This window comes from Panicum virgatum, chromosome 5N, assembly GCF_016808335.1.
Source record: "Panicum virgatum strain AP13 chromosome 5N, P.virgatum_v5, whole genome shotgun sequence".
Classification (NCBI taxonomy): domain Eukaryota; kingdom Viridiplantae; phylum Streptophyta; class Magnoliopsida; order Poales; family Poaceae; genus Panicum; species Panicum virgatum.
The window spans coordinates 71,231,999-71,246,066 of record NC_053149.1 but is presented as its reverse complement, the minus strand read 5'-3'; the positions used below and the strand labels follow the sequence as shown (position 1 = coordinate 71,246,066).

At 44.9% G+C, this 14,068-nt stretch overlaps 2 protein-coding genes across 2 annotated transcripts; one reads left to right on the top strand and one right to left on the bottom strand.

The window, feature by feature from the left end:
- Nucleotides 1–2,959: 2,959 nt before the first annotated feature.
- Nucleotides 2,960–5,523, top strand: LOC120674081 (ubiquitin-fold modifier 1). Its single transcript, XM_039955181.1, has 4 exons — nucleotides 2,960–3,198; nucleotides 3,319–3,416; nucleotides 4,623–4,655; nucleotides 5,235–5,523. Exons 1-4 carry the CDS (start codon nucleotides 3,107–3,109, stop codon nucleotides 5,312–5,314), a joined length of 303 nt encoding a protein of 100 aa, XP_039811115.1. The 5' UTR covers nucleotides 2,960–3,106; the 3' UTR covers nucleotides 5,315–5,523.
- Nucleotides 5,524–6,025: 502 nt separating this feature from the next.
- On the bottom strand, nucleotides 6,026–8,428 carry LOC120674080. The gene is made up of 2 exons (XM_039955180.1): nucleotides 7,167–8,428; nucleotides 6,026–6,593 (listed from the first exon to the last, which is right to left on the bottom strand). Exons 1-2 carry the CDS (start codon nucleotides 8,365–8,367, stop codon nucleotides 6,331–6,333), a joined length of 1,464 nt encoding a protein of 487 aa, XP_039811114.1. The 5' UTR covers nucleotides 8,368–8,428; the 3' UTR covers nucleotides 6,026–6,330.
- Between the last annotated feature and the right edge of the window lie 5,640 nt (nucleotides 8,429–14,068).

Sequence of the window (14,068 nt, the reverse complement as noted above, 5' to 3'; positions counted from 1 at the left end):
AAATTAAGGATTCAAAAGTAAGGTTTGAGATACATAGGTGCTTGCCTTGGTACTCTGCAACCGCGACACTCCGAAACGTCATCCTCTAAGAAAGTAGAAAATGCATGAATTAGAAAGAATGCCAATGCATATGCTTATGATGAATTAGAAAAGATGCCATGAATGCATATGCTTATGAGATGCAATGATTTATGAGAGGTAAAAGCTAATATGATTCAAGGTCATAAAGGAATCAATTCAAAGAGGTAAATAAGGCCACACAAACATTACATAGGGTGGAGATACAAAACAATTACTCACACATTTGCACACACACTTTACAAGACAAGTTGTAACATGACGATACTATAAAACTAGTTATGGTATTACTAGTCATCATATAAATTAACAGTAAGTAACTCATTTCAACATCAAGCATCAACCATAGGAGTAGTTAATGATTGCTATCAACATGGAGTGCAAGAGACTAGAGTATGCTCATACAAGTTAGGAATATTGTTTTAGCTAAATTTAGACAATTCAAGAATTAATGGGTAACTCTAGCAACATCACATTTTAGTTAAGGCAAGATCATCGTTATAAAGAAGGGAAGCTAGCAAATCATGTTCTATTTAATTAAGGTGACATCATTACTATAAATTATTTCATGGAGGTTACTAACCACAAAAGCATATCATATTTATTTTTAGTTATCGGAGAACGGTTGATAGCTCACATGAGCACAAGTGATTCACTAGGCATTTTGCAAGTAGATTAATCCTAGAACAACATATTCAAATTTGTATCCTCCTACAAACATCTAATGAAAGCTAGTATTTACAACAACATATCATGGCCATAGGTAATTAACAAGAGTGGTCTATGATTTTAGAAAGAGCATCATAAACTAATTAACCATGCATTCAACTAGGGAACAAGCTCTTAATTAATAAATTAGAAACTACAAGAGTATATAACTATTTCATAGGTGTTATTAATTTTAGACAGTAGATAAAGGTTGAGTAAAATAAACAAAACTGGATTTACAATTTTAGAGGTACATATGTATTTATTGTGCATCATACTATTTAACTAGTGTTAATCAAACATAGATTAAACTTTACCAATCTATAAGCAATTCATGCAAAACAACATGTCTAATGGATAGTACACATCATAAGGAAGCTAGCAAAATTGGTTTTATAATTTTTGGACTAGCAGAGAATTAATTATGCAATTTATATAATAAATACATATTAAATAAACTGAGAAAATAATATAATTACTTTGGGTGTAAACATATTTTTAACAGGTAGAGAAGATCAAGAAAAAACCAACAAAATTTGTTTCACATCAATCGGAGCTATATTCAATTTTATACAAATTATGCAAGATGATGCATGCTTATGCACTTAAACAAACAAGTCTGCTATTGTGTTGCTATAGTACCCCCGGACCGTCTGGTCCGGAAGGGCGGACCATCCGCCGTACAAGCTCGAGATGAGTTCCAGAAATGCATCGGTTCTGTGTAAGATTTGGAAGTGAACGGCAGACCGTCCGGGGGTGGATGACAGAATGTCCGCCGTAGAAAATTCTGGAGACATGTTTTTGTGCAGAGGCTCGGTCTTGAGGTCACGACTCGCGGACTGTCCGACCATAGGTCGCGGACCGTCCGCTTGTCGGCCGAGGCTCACCGGCGAGGTCACCGGCGGAGGCTCCGGCAACGGTTTCGAGTGCGGTTTGTTCCTATGAGTTCCTAAGGACATGAAGGACTTGTTTTGGCTAGTAGATTTGACATGCATGGAGTCTACGAAACTTTAGGTCATCAATGATGAAAAGTGTTGAAAGGTCATGGATGGGCCAGAGAGCTTGAATGAGGGCACAAGAGGAAGGGAAACAGCGAGGGGAGCTCACCGGCGATGAGTAGGTGATGAGCATGGAGCCACTTGTTGGAGTAGAGCGATGTTGGTGTAGATCGATTCGAGTTTCTCCTTGAGAGCTTGGGGAAGATGAAGGAGAGCTTGGGGATGGCCTTCTCTTGGGTCTCCGGCGAGGAAGAGATGGTCGTGGTGGTGGAGAAGCTCGTCGACGTCGTCCTTGACTCGTCCTCCATCGAACTCCGGCGAGGGGGTGGCGGATTGGGTGTGGGGAAGTGTTTCTTCCTCCATGGCTTGGTGGGGAAGAGAGCAAGAAGAGGGGAAGAGCTGGCTGTGGAAAAGTGAGGCACCAGGAAGGGAGGGCGCTGGTGAGGTGGGGGTCGGATCGGGTTAGGTGGGACACGTGTTGGGGTACATGGCGCAGCTTCTCTGCAGAGGCGACATGCACAGAGAGTTTCTGGCAGACTGTCCGCAGTAAAGGAGTGGACGGGAACAAAATCTCGTAACATACTGGTTCTGTACGGAAACTTCTCTCTTTACTCCAGTCTTCAAAACTGATCTTCCAAGCCATCAAAAATCACTCCAATTTTTGTGTTGATACTAGAAATCAAGAGCAATCCATTTTGCTTGGAATTGGTAGAAAAGCTATTGTAGATTTGAAATGAAAATTCTTCCCGAAATGCTATTTTTTGGTTTTTCGGCTGAGCCGTTTGGCTTCAAGATGGATTCCTAAAATCCGGTAAAAATCACCTTAATTCTAGATTTTGAAAATAGTAATTTATAAAAATAACTCCCAACATAAATCATATAATAAAAATGTAAGTTGCTTCACAAAGCATGAGTTTCAAAGGTATCAACAATTCAAAATTAAATTCAAATGCATTCAAATCAAGCACAATTTTTTCTCAAAGCTAAACAAAGATGCTCATTATGCGATGCTTAACATGATAATTATATTTGGGTCCTTACAGGTAAGAAAAAAGAAAAGAACAGAGATTCATTGTGGAAGGAAAAAAAAAGAAAAGGAAAAGAGACGTGCGGGAACGCGCGGCAAACGTGAGGTGAGACATGCTCGCCTAAGAAAAACGCAACCCCTTTTTTTAAAAAAAAAAAACAAAACGCAGCCCCCTTCAGCCCTTCTTGTGTCTGGCAAAAGGAAGGGCGGGCTCGCGACTCGGAGCGCAGGCCCACCGAGCAGAGCCCACCTAGTCCTCTCCCGCGAGCCGCGAGGCTTCTCTTCTCGGCAACCCATGGCGGCGGCGGGCGGCGGCGCGGCGGGCGGAGGAGGGAAGGTGTCCTTCAAGATCATCCTCACCTCCGACCCCAAGCTCCCTTTCAAAGTGTGAGTAATCGGCTCTCGCTCCCACGGATCTGATCCCTCCCTCAACCTCGATCGCCGTGGTTGCTGGTCCTGGTCCTGATCCGGCGCGCCCCACCGCCCATCCGCTCTGAATTCCCGCAGGTTCAGCGTGCCAGAGGCGGCGCCCTTCACCGCGGTGCTCAAGTTCGCCGCCGAGGAGTTCAAGGTCCCGCCCCAGACCAGCGCCATCATCACCAACGGTACGCCATCGCACCTCACGGGAATTCTCTTGGGTCGTGATTTGATTTCGGCTGCTCTTACACGATTTAGATTGCCTAGAGTGGATCTACCCGACCGTGATGGTAATTTGAATGAATCGAGTGGGCGTTTTATTCAGTTGGTATGATTGCGTCGCACTAGTTTCTTTCACCATGTGACCTTGACAATGGAATCTGCCATGCAGTATATAGATATGAAATTTTAGGGCCGTGCGACCATGGGATTCATTTCAGGGTGTGTATGAATTGTACCTGCAGTATGCACTGTTGAATTTGGATGCCTAGCCTCTTAATGAAATACGTGCTCGGGCATGTTCGCTAAAAAGAATTTGGATGCCTAGGCTCTTTATGAAATATGTGCTCTGACATGTTCGCTAAAAAAAGAATTTGGATGCCTAGGGTTATATGCTTGGCTAGGTGCAGACTTTAGGTAGATGACTCATTTATTTGTGAGCTGTGGCAATCAAAATTCAGCGTACCGAAATTTGATGCTTTCAGTGGATGACATGATTCGGAGATGTCCAACTCCATGTTGCTCAGAAACGGAATTCGTTACTGCTCTATGGATGGATGATGCTACCGAAGTGTTTTTTTTCTTGGTTTTGACATTGTGGGTTTAGTCCTAAGCAATGGAAGTCTGTATTCAGATTGTTCCAATGAGTTCCTCGTTAGTTGTATTTATGCTGATATTTTATCTGTTAATTGATGCATTAGGAAAGGTAATTTATACCTTTCAAGCTGTTGCATCTAGACACCATTTAGTTCCTGTTAAGGTCATTATTATAAGATTTTCAGTGCTATCTTTGAAATCTTACTTGAGAGTATAATTGGAAACACAGAATGGTAGTTCTTGGGGTTTCCCCATCTTGATGTGTTGATTTTATAGTGGTAATACTAGAAAAGAATGTACTTCTCTTTCCAAGGTTGTTTATCTATAGAATGGTGTGGATAGCTTTCAGTTTTCTGTATGTGTTGTTACCTTTTGGTGATCACAGTGGCCTTGTAACATAATGCTTCTTAATGCAGCTTTTGTTATTTATTAATCATCAATCTTGTGACTTGTGATGATCTTTAAGTTATCTGCTTATTTGCATATAACATGTGATGATCCGCAAATGATTTTTCGTGCTTGTCATACATGACATTCTTACCTTATCTTGAAATAATGTTGCATTTTCTTCTTTGCAGATGGAGTTGGCATCAATCCCCAGCAAAGTGCAGGTACCTTTCCACATGCTTGCATACATTTACTTATGAATCTGTGTTTTTCCCTGCCATAACACCTTGAAGAAACTCATTGGTGCAATACCTTTTAGGCATAAATATGCTGCATAGAAGAATTTGCATCAGCTGATTGGTTTAATATTCTTAATTAGATAATGTCAGTACAAACATTTAGTTAATTTTGTTCCCGTATGATGCACCATTTAAATTGCGCTGACACAGAAGTTGGCGACTGAAGATTCCAGTGGGGTGTTTGGGAGTGTTACTACCTCCACCTCCTGTGTAGGCTATAGCCTCTACTTTCATCAGGTTGAGTTGTGCTTAGGAATGTGTAGATAGTCGTTTTTCATCTAGTGCAATTTCTTATCTAATATATAAGCACTTCAACGAAAAATGCCATGACTTGCTCTGCAAACAAAATGGGATATGCTTGGCACAAATGTACTGCTATGCTGCACTGTTTCTAACGTTCTCCATTTTGAGTTTGTGCTCTCTGTCAAATGCATTTATGTATCTTTACAGTTTTGTTTACTGGGGCCCCCAATTTCTGACATGAACTGTTGTTGTTCCGCTCAGGCAATGTGTTTCTGAAACATGGTTCGGAGTTGCGCCTCATCCCCCGCGATAGAGTGGGAGCTGTGGTTGTGTCTTTCTAGAGGATACAATACATTATGAGCAGAACTTGAAGAATAAAGTTTCATGTTAGCTGTGCTTGGTTGTACAATGTGACATGGGTAATATTTTGAACATACATGTTTCCTTGTATGTTCTGTTTGCACCTGGTGGCGCTAACAAGTGGATTATGTATAACAAAATTCTGCAAGGGAATCAATTAACTGAACTGACTGTGCTGCTTTGTGACTGCGACACGCTGGTTCAGCTTACTTTTCTTTCCAAGTTTCCCCTGAGCATAGAAGTAGGCTAAGTGATATGATAAGTCCTCCAAAAAAAATGCAAAAAGTTCTTTAATGACACCCGAGGGACGAGATCCGTCTTATACATTATCTCTCGCTGAATTTCCTAAATTGCAGAAAACAGAATGCAAGCATTTATTGAGCCACGTATCGCGGAAGGACATAGACCTGATACACTTATATACCCTGCTCTGCTTTTATAGCTTTTGAAACTATACGACAATATCGTATCAAACAAATTGTCTACAACCATCATTTCCATCATCACTCAGATCGAAACAGTAATCGTCTATGCGAGCAAACAGATTTTGCAGGCGTTCCACAAGCAGGCCATTGTCCATGTGAGGACCAAAACGAAGAACATGGGTGTGAGTCGGCAGTAGGGTGATTGATTTTGGGTTGATTCATCAGGCAAGCGTATCAGTTAATCTGCACCATGCATGCACTTGGTGGTGCTAATAACAAGTGGTTTATATAGGTAGAGTCAGATAAATTTTTGCAAGCGAGGAGGGTGGAAGATGTCCAGAACCTCGTCGTTTGACGGAAACACGCAGATTCGCGGCAAAGACCTTTACAAGTACAAGAACACAGGTCTCTGAAAGAATTACTGTCGCCTGCAACAAGCTTCAAAATGTCCCTCCACTAGAAAGAACCCGACCCTTGGTTGTCGCACCAGCGAGTTTGGCCATCGGTGAAGTAATTCTGCCAGATAAAGATTTAACCCAGCCAGGTCACGACTATCAAACAAGATATCTGCATCAGTTTTTATCGGCATCCAGATTGGAACAGTAGGCATCAATGCGAGCAAAAAAATTGTGCAGGTATTCCAGGAGACCATAGTCCCTGTCAGAATCAAAACATAAAAAGTCGACACCCAGAGCTGGCCGGAAATCCCACTCATGATCAACTGCACCAATCTCGCAGCACTGCTCACCAAAGCGAAGAACATGGGTGTGATATACAGGTTCCACAGCAGGGTGATTGATTTTCTGTCGATTCATGAGGCAAGCATGGCAGTTGTCTGCATCGTGCAAGAAGGTTTAGCCACAAAGAATACTTATGATAACTTAAACAGGCAGACAGACAACAAAATACAAGCATCATCATAAAAAAAAACTTCTGGTTATTGTGAGAAGATTATGTATTCAAGTTCAGACTTCGGTTCAGAAATTTTATCAGTGTCAACTGTGTGCAAAAAACAAAATACCAGTCAAGAAATACTCAGGTTACTGGATGTGCATATCAAACCTCACAAGATCAAGCAAGGGGGTTACTGAACTTGTTACAGCAACTAGATGGCAAATTATTCATCTAGAAATAAGGGTCGGAGAAGTGTCTGGTTCCACTAATGGAAGCACTGTTCGCAATTAAAGGGAAGAAAAAGCATTTAAGAGAAACATATCAACAACTTCTGCTACCAAGGTGCCAAAAAAGATTGTCTTAACACAATTTGAAATGTTTTCACATGAGAAATGTCTTGGGCAGTGCCTATTGTGAGCAGTTTGTAAGAAGGCTAGAGATCAAACAGGAAAATATATATGGTCCTTAAGTTTACAAGAAAATATAAAGTGAAGAGTATGGCGATTTACGGTACCTATATCCCCTGCTGAAGATTCAATCGGGCAACAGATGGAGATATCCTCTTCCCTAAAGTCCTTGCGTGGAGGACTCGCTTCAGCAAAGAAAAATAAACGATGTCCTGATCCTACACCAGAACTAGAACTATGATGATGATCCTCCTTTGGCTGCGCAATGAAATTGATGTGGAAATATTCATTGTAGTCCTCATCATCCAAAAGGCTTTCACCATACATGGTATGAAGCTCATAGTGTAGCCCAGTTTGGCGGTTGAACTTGCAAAGTGCAGCATCTGCTATTTCAAGCAAGCACTTGTACCATTTGGTGACGCATCTCTTCCTGCCAGAGATGCATTGGCTGACCTTTGGGCTCGGAACCAGCACAGACCGGCAGGGTTCATTCGGTACGGGGTAGGGCAGCAGCACGCTGGAGAGGCGACGAATGTCGAGGCTTGAGAGTCCGCCGCCCTTGCTGACCAGCAAACGGGAGACATGACGCTCGACGCCGGGCAGCAGTGAGGACGCAAAGAGCGCAAATGCTGCGGGGGTGGGATGCCGTGCGGCCTCAGCGGCCTCCTGAAAGGCAGATTTGACAACCTCTGGGCCGGCGGCACGCAGAAGCGATGGTTTGGCACGCTGAACAGAGGCGACGGCGACGCGGAGATCGGCACGGGAGCGGTTGAGTTGGCAGAGTGCGTCGGCTGGGGAGAGCAAGGGGCAGATGCGGAGGAGGCAGGCGACCAATCCATCGAGCGAGCGGCGGGCGGCGCGGTCTGTGGCCTGGGAGCTGAGTACATCCAGCTCGATCCTGTCTGCGGGGCGGAGGGGGAAGGCGTCGGCGTACCAGACGGAGTTGGCGATGATGTTGTGCACAGGGTGGAGCGGGCCGAAGCAGTAACCTCCGGCGAGGAGGCCGCGTCCGAGGGTGGCCCTGAGGTCGGCGGTCGGCAGGCGCGAGATGGCGTCGAGGTAGAAGCGGCGGATCAGGGCCAGCAACCTCCGCCTGAGAGCCCTAGTGTCCTGCGGTGGCGGCGACGGAGTCTCCTCTTCCACGGTCTGCTGGGAGAGAGATGGTGCTGCTTCATGGCCGGAGGAATTTTGCTGGTGCGTAGATCCGCCGGAGGGATCAACCGGTGAGTCGTCGTCGGGCGTGCCACTGCCTCGTGGCTCCACATCCACTGCGGCGGCGCGGCGGCGGCCGCTACGTCTCCTACCCATCCGAAATTCCGAATCCTCGAGTTGTTCCCTGATTTGCGGAGACTTTGTTCGTGGGACCCTATAAATAACCATACAATGTTAAGAGTTGTTGACCCTTTGTTTTCAAATTGGAATTTGTTTTAGATTTTCTTTCCTTTTATGACTATAAAATATTAATATATATTATAAAGAAAGAAAATGATGATTTTACCCCTTTTATCTAAATCTAGATCATTATTATAGTTTCATCAAAGTTGTACGTGACGACTCTCCATCATAATTTTAAAGTCTGACCATGTGGTTTTATAGCAAATGGATATTTTTACATACATTGTGTTCGCTTGGCTGTGGCTGGTGCTGATTTGTTATGAGAGAACAGTACTGCTGACTGGCTGGTAGCTGGTGAGGCTATTTCCAGCAAAGCCCCTATCAAGATGCGCAACCGCAAAATACGCACTCGTGAGCAACTGTAGCGGCTTCCAACGGGGTGCGGACGCGGCCACTGAAAGGCCCTTGTTTGGTTTTGTTAATTGAATGACAACTTAGGTGGACTAATAAGTGTTTATGTTGAGATACACAGGAGATTAGTCCACACAAAGACACTAGTATGAGCAACATGTGCCATGGAGCAGAAATGGCTAAGGGTTTGTGCTATGCTCATATAGTATGATCGAGAAGCTCATTGCATATGAGACATGACATGGAGTTATGTGACCAAAGTGGAGAAGATCAAGATAAGGCTAGGCTTGATGGACCGGTTGCAATGGAGAAGGACAAGTCAAGCCTTTGAAGCGAGGGACCGCGAGGCGGTGAAGCTTGGGCAAGATTTGGCGCCGATGGACCGAGGCAACGGTGAAGAGCGAGCAAGATCAAGATCGATAGACCAAAGATGTCATGTGATGATATGGAGTGGATCATATCATTTAAGAAAGATCAAGCCAAGTATTGACTCATGATGATGATCAAAAGGCTTGATGGAGTTTGGTGCGTGTGTGGCATCAACATTTGGGAAGATGAAATGGAATGCGCAAGGCAAAGGTATGACTTGTAAGGCATTTCATTTCACCGGTCAAAGATTGTGTAGAGAAGTACATGACCGGATTTAGGATAGATGGCCGTACTATCAAGAGGGGCAAACTTGTTTGCATATCGGTCATCTAGTGCCACTTGAGCAATCTATCATTGCGATGTTGCTAGGATCAAGTGGCATGGTGAGATCAAGTGAAAGTCCTTTGAAAATAATTGTGAAATGCTAACACACATGCACATGGTGTTGTTCACGTGGTTGTGTTGGCACATTTGCAAAGGAGAAAGAGTTGGAGTTGATGTTGATCAACTTTGGGAAGCAAGAAAGGTTTTTCGGTTTTCTCCGGAAATTAGGTGGTCCCTTGGAGTGGAATACTGCTTTGATCCATTGTGTTTTGGATCAAGTATTCAGTTGGGTTGTGTAGCCCTCTGAATTAGCTTTCTATAGAGTCCAAGATCACCTAATTTGGACATCGGAGCTAAGAGTTATGGCCGTTTTACCGAGGTACATTTCTGCTGGAAATATACCTGCGGACGGTCCGCTCAAGTGGGGCGGACGGTACGCCGTTATCTCGGATGAGCTCGAACAGAACCGTTTTTTGCTCTGTTGGTGGTCGAAAATGAACTGCGGACCGTCCGGTCCATGGGGGCGGACGGTCCGCCTTTAAAAGCTGAAACGAGCGCAGAAATTTGGTAGTTCTGTCTTGGGTGTCCAAAATGAACTGCGGACCGTCCGGTCCTTGGGGGCGGACGGTCCGCCTCCTACTGAAAATTCTGGGACAGAAACACTGCGGTTTCTGTGTGTGCTCACTTTTTGAACTGCGGACTGTCCGCCCCTAGGGAGTGGACAGTCCGCAGGTCACTTCCAGATTTAGTCAGAGACGTTTGCAAATCGGTTGGTTCGAAGTTTTGAACCGCGGACAGTCCACCCCAGGGGCGCGGACAGTCCGCCCGGGGCTCTAACGGTCGACTCTGACACATAATCATTGAAGATCTAGCCGTTGGGTTTGAATGACGGACAGTCCGGTTTTTGTGAGGCGGACAGTCCGCGAAAACTCTGTTTTCACGGGTTTTAAGTGTAACGGCTAGTTTGGGGCCTCCCTCTATAAATAGAGGGTGTGGCCGGCCATTTGAGGAGACTGAGCACCTTGGGGACTTGGTGTCCATGTGTGAGAGTGATTGAGAGCCCTCTACTCACTCTAACTTGATAGTAATCATCCGATCGAGTGAGAGAGCGATTCTAGTGCGATTGCTTTGAGAGATTGCATCGAGTGGCACTAGGTGATCGTGTTGCAAGCCGGTGTGCTTGTTACTCTTGGAGGTTGCCACCTCCTAGACGGCTTAGTGGCAAGAGGCTCCGTTGAAGCCCGCAAGAAGATTGTGCGGTGCTCCGGAGAAGAGATTGTGAGGGGTATTGTGCTCACCCCACGGGAGCCGCGAAGAGTAACTCTAGTTGAGCAAGACGTGAAGAGCAACAAGTGGTCCGGCCGGATCATGTGCTAGAGCTCGGTGTGAGCACTCCACATGGGAGAGTGTGACTTGAGAATCACCACTAGCAAGAGGATCGGCGGCAACCTTGGAGCTTGTCTCAATAGGGATTAGTTTGGTGGCAACCAAGTGAACCTCGGGATAAAAATCACCGTGTCAATCTTGTCTACTCTTCTCGGTGGTTTGCATTCTCCAAATCACAAGCCTTGTTTTTACATTCATCTTTTTCTTGTGCTTGTGTAGTTGCTCTCTAGTGATTAGTTAGCTTGTGTAGCTTGCTAATCATCTTCTTGCTTGTGCAGCTAGAAGTAGATATCCTAATGTAACTAGTTAGCTTGTGTAGCTTAATTAGTTGCTCTTGCTTAGATTGTGTAGCTAAGCAAGTTGAGCTCTTGGATTTGGATTGTGTATCCTTGTCCTTGAGTATCTAGTGAGCTTAGGTTTGGCTTTGTGCTTTTGCTCATTAGAATTGTGTAGGAGCTCCCCCGGTTTGTGAAGTACTAGTACTTAGGCTTGTATGACTTGGCATTAGAATTGTTAGGAGAGCTCTTTCTAGCTTGGCACTCCATTTGCTTTGTGTAGGATCTTTTTGGAGATGCCTTAGAGTCATAGTTAGAGGGGTGAAGTCTTGGCTAAGCGAATAGTTTCAATTCCGCATAAGTTTCGGTTAGCCGGCGCAATTAGTTTTAGAAAGGACTATTCACCCCCCCTCTAGTCCGCCATCTCGACCCTACAACCACGCAAAAAGGGATCTGGCCCCGCAAGCACCGCATATTCATTCATTCTCTCTCCTTCGCGCAACCACGAGAAACCAACTACCGCTCTCTTCTCCAGCCCCGGACTCCTCTGCCCGTTGCGCCGAGGTTGTCTCCCCCGGCCAAGACTCGCCCCGAGCCCCTGACCTAGAGTCCAAGTCCAAATCCAAGAGGACACAGGGGGGAGCGCAGGAGCATGTCAAGGAAGCCTGAAGCGGGGACGGCGCTCTGAATCCCAAGGCTCCTCTTCACCGGGGAGCGTCCGTTCTTCGCGCGGTTCCGGCGACAACTATTGCAAGGTGAGTCCTTTGATCTCGCTAGTCTGGATTAGTGGTATAGAGCTTGATCTGGAGGCGGATGAAGTGCATAGGGCAGTTTATATTTCCACCCGTGTGGGAAATTCGTAGATCCAGGGATTTGGGGGCACGGGAGGGAGGGGGAAGAACAACGATGTCCAGGGGCGGATACAGGCCTCTGGCCGCCCAGCCATGGCCCGGGCTATGGCCTGGGTAGCTCCATGGTATGGCTTGCTATGCTGGCTGCCTCCTTCCCATCCCAGTATCGAACGCGGTAGAATTTTATCAACCCTACCATGGGTCTGCATTCTGCAACTGGCTTGCGTGGGTCGTGGACAAAGAGTAAGAATGAATTATTTAGAGATGTCTGCACATGATATAATACCCGCGCTGATTGTTGTCTGTACCAACAATGGCAAGGCATAAGCCATTGCATATCCTCTGTATGAATATATTTCACAGTCCTATATTTTCCTCCATATCAAGTTTTGATGGAGGATATGCATATGTGCAGGGGTTCAATGGAGAACTTGTGGCAAGGAATGGATAATGCTTCTCAGCCAATTGGTGAGGTGAATTACACCCATGGCACTGACATAGGTGAACCCTACATGTCAACTGAGCAGCAGCTTAACAACTTCCCTCCAGATGTATGGCATTGAAATTATGGTACCTTTTGAAGTGTCATTTAGAAAATCATTGTTGAATGTGTTAGCACTGACTATATTTTTTTGTCTCCATTTTTTAGGGGTCCCAAAACATGAACACTGCTGTGCCAGCACAACCTAGAGCTCCTGAAGGGCGCAGGAAGGGTACTGCCAAACGTACAAAGAACTTCGCAACAAAGTATGATGAATTTTTATACTCGGCGTGGATTAATGTGAGCAAGGATCCTATTGTGGGAATCAACCAGCCAATCCGATCTTACTGGGCAAGGATAAAAGCTTACTACGATGAACACAGTAAAATTGATAGGTCCAACTCTGCCCTGCAACATAGATGGGCTGATATCCAGAAGGATACTTCAAGATTTTGTGGGTTCTACTCTGAGATTGAAAGGAAAAACCAGAGTGGCAAGAGCGAAAATGACAAGGTAAGGAACAACACTCTTTACATAAAATGAAACTGTTCTTTGGAGTGTATAGAAGTGCTTAATCTGTTGAACTACATTACCACAAAATAAAAAAAAAGTAAGGAGCACTAAATCATATTCCTTTCAGATTATAGTTGGGCTACATTTAATTTCTATCTGTACAACATGTCTTATTGTTTTAGCTTACCAGATGAATTGACAAAAATAGATCAAACCAAAAAGGACGATGTGTTCTTCCAGCAGATGCATTATTTGCCTTAACTTTTTATGCAATGTCCATGGTTGTTTGTGCAGGTCAAAGACGCCATCTAGATGTATGAGGGTATTATTGGAACCACTTTCAAGTTCATTCATTGTTGGTATATCTTATGCAATGAGATGAAATGGAACGAGTGGCTCGCTTCCATGTCTGCAAGCAACAAGGATCCGCATGTACAACCTGCTGAGGAAAACTTAGATCCCACACTCCCTCCTCGAATTGCTAGGCCAGTTGGCAGGGACAAGGGCAAGAAGGCACGCAGCAGCACCGCTTCCTCATCTTCAGCTTGCCTTGAAGTGCTGCAAAAGATGTCCATGGACCGGAGCGCTTATGCAGAACAGGTTGAGACTGCAAGCAACGAGGAGGCCAAGGACATAGCTTCTCGGTCTGATCGCAAATTAGCTCTACAGGAAGAGCAGCTGCAAATTCAGAAAGCGCAGGTGCAAATACAACAAGAGATGCTCCAACTCCAGAAGGAAGATCGGGAAGAACGGGTCATGAGCATGGATGTCGACAAGATGACACCGTGGGTTCGTGAATACTACATCAACAAACAGAAGAAGATCTCTGCGATGAGCTTCAGAGATGATGGTTCCAGTGGCCCTAGTAGGCAGTAGATGTAATTTTATCAGTTTCTGTATCAAACTATGTGTTGAACTATGCATGGCTGGGATGACTAGTAGATGTAATGTTATCCGTTTCTGTATCGGACTATGTGTTCAACTATGCATGGCTGGGATGACCAGTAGATGAAACAAGTGATCAAATAGAGATGTCTATATGTCAACCGAGTAATTTTGAAGGC

Coding starts and splice junctions, on each gene's coding strand:
- LOC120674081 (XM_039955181.1), top strand. CDS start 3,107: ATGGCGGCGGCGGGCGGCGGCGCGGCGGGCGGAGGAGGGAAGGTGTCC. Junction 3,417..4,622: donor CAGCGCCATCATCACCAACG/GTACGCCATCGC, acceptor TCTTCTTTGCAG/ATGGAGTTGGCATCAATCCC. Junction 4,656..5,234: donor CAATCCCCAGCAAAGTGCAG/GTACCTTTCCAC, acceptor TGTTCCGCTCAG/GCAATGTGTTTCTGAAACAT.
- LOC120674080 (XM_039955180.1), bottom strand. CDS start 8,367: ATGGGTAGGAGACGTAGCGGCCGCCGCCGCGCCGCCGCAGTGGATGTG. Junction 6,594..7,166: donor ATCTTCAGCAGGGGATATAG/GTACCGTAAATC, acceptor TGCACGATGCAG/ACAACTGCCATGCTTGCCTC.